Source organism: Caretta caretta, chromosome 17 (assembly GCF_965140235.1).
Source record: "Caretta caretta isolate rCarCar2 chromosome 17, rCarCar1.hap1, whole genome shotgun sequence".
In the NCBI taxonomy this organism is placed as follows: Eukaryota; Metazoa; Chordata; order Testudines; family Cheloniidae; genus Caretta; species Caretta caretta.
This window is the reverse complement of record NC_134222.1, coordinates 5,897,952-5,913,381: the sequence shown is the minus strand read 5'-3', so window position 1 is coordinate 5,913,381 and position 15,430 is coordinate 5,897,952. Positions and strand designations below refer to the sequence as shown.

The following is a 15,430-nucleotide window of genomic DNA, read 5'->3' as shown; positions in this document are numbered from 1 at the left end:
GAGCCCAGCTGGCGGATTTCCGGGGTCAGTCAGAAGACGTGTCTCCCCCACAGGGCGTGAAGCCCGCGCGCAGCCCGTGGCCACCGCCCCAGCCAGGCGAAATAGCGTCTGACGGAGTGGCGTCAAGTCCCCGGCCGCGTGGGGCAGTTACAACAGGACTCAGGTCTCAGGCCCAGGCGGGCCGTGAGGCGCAGGGGGGGCGAAGCTCCCTCGCCGTCAGCCTGGGGGTAGCCCAGGCAGGATCGGGGCACCAATTCACCCAAGGGTTCAGAGTAGCAGCCGTGCTAGTCTGTATTCGCAAAAAAGAACAGGAGGGCGTGTGGCACCTTAGAGACTGACAAATTTATTTGCGCATCAGCTTTCGTGAGCGAGACAGCTCACTCCAGCGGATGCCAATTCCTCAAAGTGACCGTTACCGCGCACCTACAATTTCACTTCCTTGGGGACAGGGCCCACGCACGTGCTAAATGTTAAAAACGAATTGAACCCCTTCACACTTTCAGCACCAAAGCAATAAAGGGACCAGCAGCTGTGTCATCTTGGCCTAGGTGCTGACGGTTGTATACACCCTTTTAACCTCCATACTAACTCCCCCCCCCCAAAAAAAAAAAAAAAAAAAGCTAAAGAAAAAACGTTTTGAGAGTGCAGGGTGGTGGCAGAACTGCAGAGTTACAAACAGTTTGGCCATGGATGTTTCAAATAGGGGTGTTCTTTCAAACCTTTACAGCTAAACCCTGACTTAATACAGCTTTGAAATGTCACTAGGCAGAAGAAAAATGCTGCTTTTAACCATCTTAATTTAAATGAAACTAGCCTAGAAACAGTTTCCTTACCTTGGCAAATTTTTGCCTTTGTTTTTCTAGTAGTTTACATTTAACACAGTTCTACACTCAGGTGGTTCTGGTTTTTTTGGCCTCTGCTGCTGCCACACTGCATACTTCCAGTTCCAAATGAGGGGAGTGGTTGACCCGATCAGTTTGTAATGCTGATCTTCATAACGCTGTGGTTCTACTGTATAATCTGTCTATGCTACATCTTAAAAGGGCCATTATTTTGGTCATCTTCAACCCAAATAATAATAAGCCACAGCTCTTTTCTGTTGTGTAGAGAGTTGAGGGTTGGAAATAAAGAGACACCACAAACAAGGCTTCATGAATAATTTATTCCATTTGAATTTTTTTTTTTTAAAAGTATAAACTTTTTCATTTCCTCAATCACAATTTGTACAACTCAGTGTTTATGGCATTCGGCAGCAATAGTGTTTGTTCCTTATTTGATTTTATGTCATATTAAATAAGAAGACTTGGACCATTAAATGTGTCTGCTGAGTGAGACCTTAAAAACTCCCTTAAAGTGACCCAGCTGTTTTGAGAAGATTTATGAAACTGACATGTCCAGTAATGATGCCACAATTTGCAATTTAAACCCAATAGCTTTTCAAGGTCCTCAAATCCAGTTTATTTGGAAAACCTAAAGCTATATTAAAACTTCCTGAAAAAGTGACCCTGAGGATTATTGTAGGTCCCAAATCCAGTTTTACTGTAAATGAAGTTTCACTCCATTGAAAATAAAGAGTACACCCACAAATAAGATTTTCTAAATATAAGACATAGTTCTGATTCCTTCAATTAAGATGAAAAAAATTAATTTTTCCACCTCAGAATTTGTGTCAAGATAGTTTGTCATACAATTTCACGTAAACTGAGAAACTGAGTTCTCAGAGGAAACCCAGACCAAAACATTGTTTCATGTAACATTACATGGATAATATTAACAGACTGATATGCTATGCCATAGACTGTTGCGCAGCAAATTATACGGTGCAATAGCATTTAAAAAAATCTTTTCATCTATTAAATTTGAATGTTTTTAAATAATGCAACATAATATTTTGACAGTACAGTAACAACAAATAGTGCTTGATTAAAGACATCTGCAAATCTTTGTAGCAACACATGAAGTTAAAAGTCACCATAGAAGGTAAATATGAAGATGAAAAGAATATAGTAATAGAGTCATCTGTGCCATACTGACAGCTGAGCAAGAATATAGCTGAGGATTTTAGTGATAACTTTAATTTTAGCCATTTCAGAAAATGTTAGAAAGTTTTAAAAATTACAACTACTTAAAAAATTTAAGGATTGTATGTAAGTACACTTGGTGGCCCACTGGCCAAATAATAATGTGTACAAGAATCTAATTCATACAGCATTAAGTCCAGATGAGTGAATGGCTTGCATAAAGAGAGTATGGCTAGATTTTTTTGACTGGCTGGAAGGACACCATATGTGGCTATCATTTGAAATCCAAAATACAAAGGAATAGGTGAACTTATACAAAATACTACTAAACAGAGAGCTTCACAGACCAACACTAGGAACAAGCATTTTGAGAAGTTGCTGCTCGAACTGTCAATGATCTGTATAAACTCTGCTATAAAGCTTGCACCTTCTGATCAACTCTACTGTTAACTGGCTGTGACAATATTATTGTTGTCAGTAATTAATCATGTCCACTTTAAGAGAGGAAGGGTTAATCATTACAAAGAAATTTGATTCATAAAAGGTGAAAGTAACTTATTTAGAAGTAAGCCAAATATGATAGTTACCTCCTTGGTGCCGGCAGTTTTGATATGTACATTGCTGGCAATGGATGCCACTGGGAAGTTAAAGTCTCCCAGTACAAATGGTTTCTAAAAACACTTCAAAAAGGGGGCTTCTGATATTTTCCTAGTGGTTAATTTATCAGTTTATATTTCTGACTGCATATGAAAAAAAACTTTTACCAGCAGTTCTTCCCTACAGTTGGGGAATTTCAGAGTACATTCATTTAACTATATAGTATGAACTGGACCTCAGCATTCAGGCAGCTGGCTCATTTATGAATACAAGTCACTGTCAGATTTTAAACAGCCCACTTCCAACAAGTTCCAAGCTAAAGAGGTGTGTTAACATTAAGATAGGTTTTGAAATCAGCCATCTGGCAACACTGAGCTAAAAATATTGGATGTAAGCTTTGAAAATTCCAGGCTTAGGAGCATCTTTTCCCTCAAAAAAATCTCAGCCACACTGAAAAGAAAAAGCTACTACTGAACAAATATGCTAGTCAATATGTGGTGTGTTTTAGCATAATCAAGAAAAATTAATGCAGAGACCCAAATTTTTTTTAACTTTAATATCAAAATAGGCTGACTTCTGATTGCAGTACTGTTATTTTGAAGAAATGATTGAAAAAAATCTGTCACCAATTGTACATTTTCTTTATACAAAATAAGACTGCTAATATTGTATATATAGAATATTAGCAAAGAGGTTATGTTTGTTCACATGAAGTGATATTTCAGGCAAATATTTTGTAGTTACAAAACATGATTTTCAGTAAGATACCAAATTTAGTTTTGTAAATACAAGTGATTTTTTGTCCTTGTAGAGGATTAACAGTGGGTGCACAAAGGGATTTTAAAACTGGCTCCTTAAAGACTTTATGGGCAGGATGGATAGTTCAAGTTGTCCAGTGAGACCCAGGTGCTAGGCTAACATGGGTTCTCACATCAGACTGACACGGGCATCGCAAGAGTAAGTTTTCTGTCCGGCAGTCAGGGGGTGAGGAACAAAGGAAGAAATTGCTCACGAGCACCCGTAGGGGCCATTTTAGAGCATTACAGATTTGGCGTGTGCAAGTCAAGGAAGGAAGTGTTAGGTGAGGGGAAAATGGTGATTGTAGAGGAAGAGGCATATGAAAGTCCCATGACTCCCGAGTCTCTTCCTTAGGGAGGCCGGAGCCTCGTTGGCACATGCCTTGGCTGGAATCTGGAGGGGAAGTCCATACACTGGAGCCTGGGACCCTCACCACAGTGCCAAAAATAGATCAAAAAGGAAAAGGAAAATGCTTCTTTCACTAGTGGAATAAAATCTGAAAACCAGAATTCACTGAAAATCTATATACACCACATTTTAGTCAAACACACACCAATCTTAAAGTCAAGATTGACTGTTTTTGCATTTGTAAAATGGCTAGAGCTGGGCGCAATTTCAGCCTACAGGAGTCTTTGGGGCAATTTCATCTTATGTTTTTCTATACCTACATGTTCCATCTGATTTGTGACTAACACAAATCTTACAGAACATGATGCAATTCCCACTATGCCAAAAATTCCTGGTTACCTACACTGGGTAGCAGAGATTCTTGTAGTAATAAATCTTTCCACAGTAAATGGAAAAGGTCTGAAAGATTGGCCACAGCCCTGAGCCATAACACAAAATTAAATTGAAGAGTTTATTCATTTTATTCTCACTACAAGTTAAACCACCTACAATATCACTTATATATTGCCATTATGTTACTCTGTAAAGGTGTGATATAAAATGTTGTAAGACCCGGTACCTTTTCAATTTATATAAACACAGTGAACTTCATTACTGTACATGTACTCTGCAACTACAGCTTAGCTGTAAATCCCCCACACACAATGGTATGGACATTAACCCCTCTATCCCCATTAAACTGTACATCAAGACAATACAAATTTACTGTCCCCACCCACCCCCTTACAAAAAAATAATACTCTAAAAGCAACCTACTGCAACTTTTAATTAAGACGATTACATATATTTTAGACCAATTGCTTTAAAGCAAGAAGGCGGTATAAACCTTCTAGGAAAATTTTTATAAAAGAGGTTAAGAAATATAAGACAATTTATACATTTAAAAACTTACAATAAATAAGAGATGCAGGCATTTTCTGAATACTAGGTACTATAATCCGATACAAGAACATCTTGATGTTCTGAAGCCATAGGTTGAAACCTATTGTTCCTCACGTCTCTTCTCGTCTCCATGCTTTTAATATTCATTAAACATGACTGGGTACTATGGCTCATTACTTTTCACAAATACTGTGACTGGGAAAAAAGGGTTAATTTTGCCACTAAAATGTTATAATACATTTTGACTGATCAATCATCATTCTGAAAAGAGTCCTGTAGAGTCAATGAAACAAAAGACAGCAGGATTATGTGCCCCTCAGAAGTCAAAACAATATTTGTTGGAAGTAACAAGAATTATACCCCATCACAAATAACTTGAACTGAGAAGAATTATAACTTAGTCCTGCAGTGAAATATCCCTTTTCCTTGTTCTCTTCTTGCAAAGTTCAGATGAAGATCACAGCATATTCATGATAAAGTTATACAACTGATTCAGCACCACAAAATGAACTGGGAGACATGACCGTCTGTCCTGGGTTGCGGGATCACAGGTTAGCCAGGAGAGTGCATTGTACTGTTCCAAAACAAACCTGTAAAGCAAAGAGACTTCGATCAAGCTATACACTTTCCATTACCATAATTTTCAGACAGTGTTCTACACACAATCTCACAACAAACCAACTTCTCCAACCGCTAAATATTTATGCTGTTAGAGTTAAACTAGCCAGGCTTATGAAACAGCTAGCCTTCAGAGTCACTCTTCTCGAAACAGGTCAACAAGGCTAGGCAAAACATTTTTTGTCCGCGTGGCAAAACAATCAATCAATCATGCTACCCAGATGTTCATGTCATTAGATTTAAAAAAAATCCAACAAAACTAGTTTATCTTCTATCGATGTCTTACATCTAATATGATTACATGCCTGCTCATCTCTGCTCTGAGCTCTTCCTATTCCCACAGCACCTCCAAGCCTCTTGCCTAACTGCTTCCTTGGTATCTCTCTTCCATTCATCAATGGATATGGATGGAGATACCATGGAATAGAGGGGGACGATCAACGGATATTGATCGTCCCCCTCTATTCGACATTGGTGAGGCCTCATCTGGAGTACTGTGTCCAGTTTTGGGCCCCACACTACAAGAAGGATGTGGATAAATTGGAGAGAGTCCAGCGAAGGGCAACAAAAATGATTAGGGGTCTGGAACACATGACTTATGAGGAGACGCTGACGGAACTGGGATTGTTCAGTCTGCAGAAGAGAAGAATGAGGGGGGATTTGATAACTGCTTTCAACTACCTGAGAGGTGGTTCCAGAGAGGATGGTTCTAGACTATTCTCAGTGGTAGAAGAGGACAGGACAAGGAGTAATGGTCTCAAGTTGCAGTGGGGGAGGTTTAGGTTGGATATTAGGAAAAACTTTTTCACTAGGAGGGTGGTGAAACACTGGAATGCGCTACCTAGGGAGGTGGTAGAATCTCCTTCCTTAGAAGTTTTTAAGGTCAGGCTTGACAAAGCCCTGGGTGGGATGGTTTAGTTGGGGATTGGTCCTGCTTTGAGCAGGGGGTTGGACTAGATGACCTCCTGAGGTCCCTTCCAACCCGGATATTCTATGATTCTATATTATTCCCCTGGGACCCTTACACCTGGAATTCCCTTCCTCTTTTGTTGCATCCAACATTCAGCCTCTTTCCATTAAGATCTCACTACTTCTAATCAGCCTACCTACAATATGCTAAAGTGATGCTATTTTAAAAAAAATAGCACTACTTCATGACTAAATGCATCTTTTAGCCACTCAGAGCAGTGTCTGATTTGTGTTGTCCTTCATGAAGCACTAAGCATACTCAGCATTCAATTAATAATGAATAAACCTTACAGCAAAAGAGCCAAGTTGATATGCTGCAATAAAATGTGGTTATGCAGTTATATTATTAAAAATATTCTGTTTCATTTTTAAGTAATAAAGCATCAATACCTGAGAACATCAGAAGTTTGATTAGAGTCAAGTGGGTGGGAGTGTTTACTGTGGAGTAGCTCGTCTGATTGCACTGAAGGCACATGGAGGTGCAAAGAGGCCTAAAAAGAGAACAGGCACGTTATCAGACACCCTTGCATTAGTTTCAATTTAGACATCCCTGTTCCTTTACAATATATACACCTTCTTTGGAATTACTTCTTAACATCTGACACAAAGCGAAATAGTGCTTTAATTTTATGCATTCAGCTAGAACAGGAATCAGAAGAACCTACATATATTCTAATATCATGTTTTATTTTTTGATTAATGCATTATGCTAAAGTTATGTAAAGAATCTCTTCACCTACCCCATTTCATTGGGTTGGGAGATACGGCCAAGATCCCCATTTAAAAACAAACAAAAAACAAAAATAAAACAAAAAAAAAAAAGGGACTGAAGTGGATGTAACTCCACTAAGTTTATCCACTTACCCCAGGGAAGTATTTGGCCCAGGATTTCTAAATGACATCTTACCAAGATTTTGCATTACTATTGCTGCCCATAAAATACTGATACCTCTGTAAATCCTAGCAAACTGAAAGAATTAGCGCAATTTACAATAGAAAACAACTACACAAATGAGGAGGTGTAAAAAAAGCCACAAAATATTGTAACCTTCAGAGTTCTCATTAGATCATATTTTGGTACAAGTACAAAAGTTTTGCATATTAGAGTCTTAAACCAAAAATCATACTAGCGTATTAGTAGCCTTCCTAAGCCAACTGTTTTTTATTAGCATACCACACAATGTCTGAAAAAGAAAACAGCAGCATCAGCATCCATATAATGGAACTTTTGCTTAACACGTGGCATGGGGGAGAGCTACTTTTATTCATCTTTGTTTCAGGTTAGACATATAATTTTGTTATAGGACACAGATATGTATAATCCTAGATTTGAAGGTACAGCAGAACTGACTTGATTGTGCCAGACAAGAAAATGGAAGTGACAACATACACATGATGTGAGAACCTTTTCTGGATAGATGAGCCAATGTCTACCTAGGACTATTCGCCACTTAAACTCTTACTTGAGGAAGACCAAAACAGAATATAGGTGTTATGCTTTATCCATGTCTCTGTACTAGACTACATTTTCCAAGTTTAACCAGGTAGTTATACTAGATCTTTCCTTTTTGCATTAAGGGGCAGAGGCAAATCTGAGCCAGGAATCTGAAGAAGTCTAGCCAAACGCTTAGTGTAACAACTCCTCACAAGATACAGCGGCATACACCTATTAAGAGAAAGAGTAAGCAAAGCTGCAGTTGCAAGAGGAAGGGGAACATCACTCTTGTGAAACAAATATGTGAAGAGGCTATTCAGAAGAGAACAACACTTCTGAACTTTTCTTGCTCCGGTTAAAAATGTCTCATTTTTGTAGAAAGAACAAAAACATGCAAACTGGACTGGTTTCTAAGGAAAACAAAAATTGTGCATCTCTCTTGGAACAAAGCTAAAATTACTGTATTCATTTGCTTTAAAAAAAGAGTTCAGAAGTCTAAAATGTTGCTATTCAGATCCTACATTACACATTTATCTCTAAATGCCCACTGAATGCTCAGGAAAAGCACTGTACAAATTGCTGAAGTACAGTACCTTAAGAAACAGGGGACACTGATTTTGTGCTTGAGGACATGCTGACCAAAACCACTCAGGCAATGGACCCGCTTTGGCAGTTGATACAAAGTAACCAAGGGCCAATGGTTGTTGCAGGATATTTGTTACTTCATCATGGGATTCTGTTGAAAGCAATCTATCTGTACCTTGACCCTAAAAGTTGACAAATATCAGGAAGAAGCAGAGTTAGTGACAAACTGGAACATTTAGTTATGCTATTAAATCTGCAGCTTTCCAAATTCTTGGATCAAATTGGATTGAACAGCTGAAGGGCAAGAGGTCATAAGAACCTGGTATTCTACAAATGTCATCCTAATTTGAGAAATCTACATCGGTAAACTCTGGTATTTACTTTGTAATAGTTACCTTGCCCATTTCACCTCCATGGGGGTAATGGGATCCTGGTGAATGTACAGGGGATCCAGTAGGGGATGCAGGAAGGATATTAATAATATCAGGATCAAGGTCATCTCCAGTGTCTAACAAATCAAAGATACCCATTCCATCTGCTCCATCTTGAAAAAATGAAGGACAGTCAATTTCTATACCTTCATAAACACACAATATGAATAGATCTTGTTTTGAAGTCAACGAGTCAGTAGATTTGCGTTTAGTAACCTTACTCCCAACATACACTTTTCCCCTCATAATAAATAAACACACACACACAATCACTAACCGTTGTTTGTATTGAAGGCCAAGTCCAAATTTTCAGTGGTATACGTCGACGATGCTACTTGCACAGAGGCAGACGTAGGGAACACAAGTATATGAGTGCATGATGTGTCCTGTGGGGTATTCAGCTGAGATGTCTGCATATTTAAAGTAGTGCTGCGTCCAAATACAGACCCTGTTGACACGGAATCTTTAAAGATGGAAAAGAAAAAAATATATATATTTTCCTTGAATTTCATATTGTCAAGAGAAACAAGTCCCCATAACGAAAAGAAAGGAGCAGTTTTACAAATACCTGGCATAATAACAAAAGACCCTTGTGGTTCCATTGCCACCAAGCAAGCACTGAGAATGCTGGGAGAATCTGCAGCAGATATACCACACATCCTACACATATCTTTCAGTCTCTTGCTGAGGGACTGGAGGTTTCGGCGACTCAGCAAACAGCTCCAATCTAGGGATATTAAGTGATATTAATTTATCTACCCAGAAAATAGTTTGTTTTGAACTTTGTTTCATAGAGTAGAAAACATAAGGTGTTCAAAATAATTCATTTGTATAATGACTTTTCGTTTATACTAATCGTCAAAACCATTCAGCTGCAAATTTACAAAGGAATTGTCAAAACATGTAGTTATGTTTGTTTGAAAGGGTGGAAAAGCCAAATTATCAGACTATTTATCTTTGTGAGTTAAACAAAAGTCAAAGCTTTTAAACCAAGTTTCTACACTCAACAGCTCTATTACCTTTTAACTCTCCATGACCTATCCTTCCTAAACGGCCTATTACAACTCTCCATGGCAATGAACTCATCTGCACAAGTCCCAAGCACCATTCCCAGAGTTTTTGGAGACCAAGTCTGCGGGCAGAACCTTTTTTCCTACGAGCTCTAGGATTGTGGGAGGGGAGGGAGAAAGAAAGGAGGGAAAAAAAACAGTAAATGAAAGATTTCTACTCACACTTGGAGCTAAAATGTTTATATATCTAAACGACTACTACTTATTTAGTGTTAACCTGATTATCAGCAGCAGACACAGGAACGGTGGTGTTCAGCCGCAAGTTTTTTTTTTTGTATATCCTAAAACATTAGGCAAAGTTTACCTACTGAATTATGTAAATATTAAACATCAGTATAGTAGACAGTTTCTTTATTTGATCAGTCTTATAATACTGAAATCAAAGTGAAAGAAAGCTTGCTCTTGCTTTCCTGTATGATCAGCCTTCAATTTATATGCCAGTTAAACAAACAAAAACACACCACACCACAGAAAAACTGCATTCAATTCTACAGAAATGTAGTTCCACAACAGTACCCAGATAATACTGCTTATATTCAGCTGCTTGAGTTAGTTTTTCTATATAGAGGTTCCACAAAATTAATCAGAAGTCTCTATACAGAACCACTATCCTAGAAGAATTTTGATCCAGGAGAAAGGTGCGAAGTTCTGGAAATATTCAAGATACAGGTGCTGAGTGAACAGAAAAGTTTTGCTTCTTACCTGTTTGGTACATCGATATTAATTATGCACGTTTCTAGCAGTTCTCCATAGAGATCTGTGCATGACGCAAGAAGCCATCTTTGATCATGAGATAAACAATAGCCCACAAAAAGCACATTATATTTCTGTCCAGCCTCCCCAAAAGTTTCTCCTAACTCTGTTTGCTTGTCCTTTACAGGAGCCAGTATAAAAGGAGGTGTATAGAGTCGAATACACTCTGGTCTCTGTAAGAAATGCAATAGAAAATTTAAGCACCAAAGGACAGCTAATCATTAAGAACTATGATTCTTTAATCATTAAAAACAAAGACCATTTACCTAAAAAAAGATAAACAAGTCATGGAAATGTACATGCAATTCTGCCATTATTCCCTAAATGTTTACCAAAAGATCAAGTTAATCTTTAGCACTTTTTGTAACCTCAAGATACTCACATCAGGGCTCTTAAGCGCAGTTTCCATTGCTAAACCTGGGCCAAAACCAGTCAATGTTTTCACATTGGTTGAAGTTGGAAGTGGTCTCCGACACTGTGTAAATGCTGAAAATGCCAGAGATTTTAAATGTTGGGTGTAGATTTGCCTATCTTCATGTTTCACAGGTTGTAACAGGTACTGACACGGGACAATCTAAAAAAGGATTGAAAAACAACATTACAACCAGTGTGTAATTTACACTGAAAAATTATTACCCTCTTCTCTTCAGATTTTAAGTGCTCTTTAAAAAAGTTCTTTGCTAATGTTTTTAAAATTACCCTCCATAATCCGGCCTCTCCAGTTCCATACAACTTTCTGGCTTTCCTCTCTCCATTCTGTTATAGGATGTGAGGCCCTTTCAAGCAGTCATCTCACTGGATGAGTCAGACCAGAAGTGTAAGCACCCTCACAATAAACGCCTGTCTCCACCTACAAGACTTCCAGTTGCCTAAGGTCTTTTATCACAACAAACGTCTGATGTCTGGAAGTCAGGAGTGCTGGATAAAGCTTCTTATAACTGTCAGTCTGGGAAGTAGGAATTACTAATGATGGGACATCCCAAGGCTACTTTTCTCCCCATTACCATTAGCAGAATGGAGCACAAGCTTCACTGTCTAATGCCAGACTGAAGTTTAAGGAGACTGTTACAGGATTAACTTTTGATAAGTGCTGCTGTGAGATACTAAAATGCTCTTGAAAATTTTACTGATGATACTTCTTCCCACAATTTAAACAGCAGAACAATTATAGATATTGAATCCAAAGGATTCAATTCACCATGAGGAAAATACTATCTTCTCCAAAACCAGCTGAAATGAACAGTAATTTTTACCTTAAAATTTTTTACTAAATGTTAACTACTTACCTGCACAGAAACTGTACTCCTAATGTTAGGAGGAAGAATCTGAACCATCTCGAGAAAGCAACGAAGAAGCCCAAGGGTCCACACATTGGATGAGTTGCTATGCTCATCTTTCTTTTCATACGTAAAAGGATCAACTATATAAACTACAATTGCAGGTGGATAGGAGACAGCATGTGAATCTCCATCTGTAGGCACTCCAACTTTATCACGATCCATAGTGCTGGAAGTTAATTTGAAAGCAATTGCTATAAAGATTCTCTGTTTTATATAAAAGTATATCAGATTACACAGTATGTATTACATTAAAGAAATTTGATGGCACCCTCTGACTAAGTGAAAAGAGCTTCTTTGCCTTGAGTAAGATGTGAGGAATGATTCTATCACATCTTTACTGACTTCAGTTTAGTGCACAAACTCAGCGGTGTTGGTACCATTAACTTTTATTTTATTATTTAGCTCTGCAGTTCACCCCTCTCCATCACATGAGTTCATCAGCAATTTTCCCCATTGCTTCAACTGGTAGAAGAAGCAAGGTATCAACCAGTTCCCAATAAAAGCAGTCTATAAGTACAGCTTTAACACCAAACCCAGAATGTATTCAACAATGCAAGTTTTATTCTCTACTTTCTTCTCTCTTGAATATATAAAAAAAACCCTGCTTATTAATTTGGTTGGAAGTAAACATTGTGAACATAGTTGCAGGGTGGAGGGGTTGCTATTTTTTGCACCCCAGCAGTTATTCAAACCTCTTACAAAAAAGAGATTTTTAGAGTTGGGACCCAACCTGAAAAACTGGGTTCCAAACCTTCAGAGTCTTAGGGCTGTAGTTCAAGCCAACCTTTATATAATAGTTCAGGCCAATCTTTATATGATACCTGGCATCTGAAAAACAGTAGCTTACATCTAACTCTTGTCATCTTCAATTTTTGAAGTGAAGATGCGAAAAAGATTAAAATAAAAACAAAGCATTGTGGTCAGTTGTGTGGGCTGTTTCTGGTTTTCTTTAGGTGAGTATTGCACATTAAGAAAAAATACAACATGTTACCTTTCAGAGACTTCTGGGTGTGGCTGTGGAGGGGCAGATGAAGTTTCCCCAGATATCCCAGCTGCTTGAAGAGCTGGTTGTTGCTGCTGTCCCCCTGTCTGTCCATTAGGGGCTGTTGTCGCCTGTGTAGGCAGGGAGGCAGAAGTAGCACTGTTCATGCCGCTGAAAGGCGGAAAGGAAGAAGGTTTGTTTGTTGATATCCCACTGCCTAGGTTGGTGGCAGAAGATGAGGGGGCGGTAGTGGTCAAAGTTGAATTAGTTGTAGTAGCTGCAGAAGACACGGCACTGTTTGAAGTCGCTGTCATGGTGCTACTGGTAGCAGCTGCAGAACTGGATGATGGAGTGTTGGAATTTCCAGTGTTTCCTGCGACCAGCGGCTGAGTGGATGCAGACTGACTTGTGGGGGGAACTAGATTTGGCTGAGAAAGTAAAGAATTGTCTAATGGCTGAGAAGCAAGATAAGGACCTAAAACAGAAGAAGTAGAAGTTCATTAAAAAGTTGGAATTTAATTCTTTCAACCTGATATAAAAGACCAATAAGAAAAAATCTAGTAATTTTAGCATTGATTTTTCTTTGTATCTTACCCAAAACAAATGAGAACACCAACACTTAGTTTTCTGATTCAATTTCTAGAACAGGTTCACTCCACTCATCCCCTTTTCATAGATAATTCTCTAACAGATTTTGGGGACTAATCAGAACTCTGGCTGCAGTTACATTAGAATTGATCTGATACCTGGGCAGCAAGTCTAAACTAGTTACCATACAAAAGGTCACCAGGATTTATTGTGAAGTAATTGTTTCATATTCTCTGTGTGTATATAAAGTCTGCTGCAGTTTCCACGGTATGCATCCGATGAAGTGAGCTGTAGCTCACGAAAGCTCATGCTCAAATAAATTGGTTAGTCTCTAAGGTGCCACAAGTACTCCTTTTCTTTTTGTGAAGTAGTCTGACAGACTTGCCCTGAAGACTTTACCTGTGGCTAAGAAGTCATTTTGAGAGTGTGTCTGTATGCAATTTTGTCTAGGATTTTTGCAGACAATATTTGGACAGTGTGCTACATATATGCTTTCTCGTCTTTCACCTCTATAATATTCCTATAAACAACAGAATCAGATGAAATAAGGAGAAACAAAAATATTCAGTACCCAGGTCATATCTGCAAACTTGAGCATAGAGCTTGAGTTTGGAAAATGCTTCATTGTTGGCATTAGCTGCCTGAGAGAACCAGTCTGTGACCGACTTTTCAGAAAGTTTCTTTGAAGCAGTGGATCCAACTCTCATGATCCCATCAGAGAGCAGTTTACAGATTGGTCTATGCTGACCAAGTCTGCAAGCCTGAAAAAAAAAGTTAAAGATAAAGGTAAAATAAATAGAAATAAGACAGTAATGAGTTCACAGACTTTCAAAGTTGCAAGGTATGACACATGGAACTCACCACAAAGAGATAGCTTTATGTTTGTTTTGGGTTATTTTGCATGTTCAAAAACACACCCTACAATTTGATTATCACATACATTGAAAGGATGCTTTATAATTCTAGAAAGCTAAATGGTTCTGCAATATGCATACGCTGATGTTTTAAGGTTATCAACAGGTTTACCTAAGTGTAGGAAAATAATCTTCTTAACCATAGCTCAAGGAACACAAGTGTTTAACCTCAATGAATTAATATTTGGTAGCACTTATTTAAAATGGTAGTACACAGTTTTACCACTTGATGGCATTGATAAAATAAGAAAATAGCCTCTTGAAAAAAGCTACGTCCAAATAAGATATTGATGGAACACCAGGATGTGCCTTTATCTTCCAAATGTCTATTTCTAACATCCATTTTAGAGGCCTCATTGAGATGGTACTCTGTGCAAGAGTTTCAACATAATTTGGGATCCAAGCTTGACAAAATGACTGACTATACACTAATAATATGCTTGAGACTGTCCAATTACATTGCTGTCCCTCACACATATTGTACCTCATATACTGCAGTCAGATCTCTAAAGAAGCTTTTTGCTCCATTCAGCAGGGCCTCATTCTCGGGACACACCACAACATAAGCAATGTCTCTTTGAGATCCATAAGGTTCCAACATCAGCCTCTCCCAGTATGGCAAGGCAAATGGAGACAGCACCAGAAAATCATAATCGTATCCCAGCAAAAATGTTGGAATTGGCAGTGGTTCTGGGGACTCATCAGTTCCTAGATAAAGAAAGAAACATTTTCCAATATATTAAAAGGAAAACAGGAATCTAGCAGAATCAATATATTGCTTTTGGCAAACAGGAGTGAATAGAAATACTCATTTTCATCACTATCAAGAGGGAAGCCGGTATTGATAATAAATCAAGTTCTCTTTGCCTTAATAAGCATGTGTAAGGCATGCATGATCTAGCCCTATATATGAGTCCACAATTTTTTACTGCTAGCTCCCAAGTCCACAAGAATAGATTTTGTATTATTATGTAATATTTGTATTGCCAGGGTGGATAAAAATCAATGATTTTTTTAAAGAAATTGAAAATGGATTTTT

The 15,430-nt window shown here is 38.3% G+C and overlaps 1 protein-coding gene across 1 annotated transcript in view; it reads right to left on the bottom strand.

Moving 5' to 3' along the window:
• Positions 1-1,143: 1,143 nt before the first annotated feature.
• MED13 (mediator complex subunit 13) overlaps positions 1,144-15,430 on the bottom strand; it is a 79,082-nt gene continuing 64,795 nt past the window's right edge. The window contains exons 18-30 of the mRNA XM_048823742.2: positions 14,876-15,099; positions 14,049-14,238; positions 12,899-13,364; positions 11,854-12,073; positions 10,950-11,141; positions 10,517-10,740; positions 9,764-9,906; positions 9,313-9,471; positions 9,022-9,207; positions 8,709-8,857; positions 8,322-8,495; positions 6,684-6,784; positions 1,144-5,296 (exon numbers count right to left, since the gene is read on the bottom strand). Coding sequence (XP_048679699.2) covers positions 5,164-5,296; positions 6,684-6,784; positions 8,322-8,495; positions 8,709-8,857; positions 9,022-9,207; positions 9,313-9,471; positions 9,764-9,906; positions 10,517-10,740; positions 10,950-11,141; positions 11,854-12,073; positions 12,899-13,364; positions 14,049-14,238; positions 14,876-15,099 — 2,561 coding nt within the window. The 3' untranslated portion in view covers positions 1,144-5,163. The remainder of the gene's footprint in view (positions 5,297-6,683; positions 6,785-8,321; positions 8,496-8,708; positions 8,858-9,021; positions 9,208-9,312; positions 9,472-9,763; positions 9,907-10,516; positions 10,741-10,949; positions 11,142-11,853; positions 12,074-12,898; positions 13,365-14,048; positions 14,239-14,875; positions 15,100-15,430) is intronic.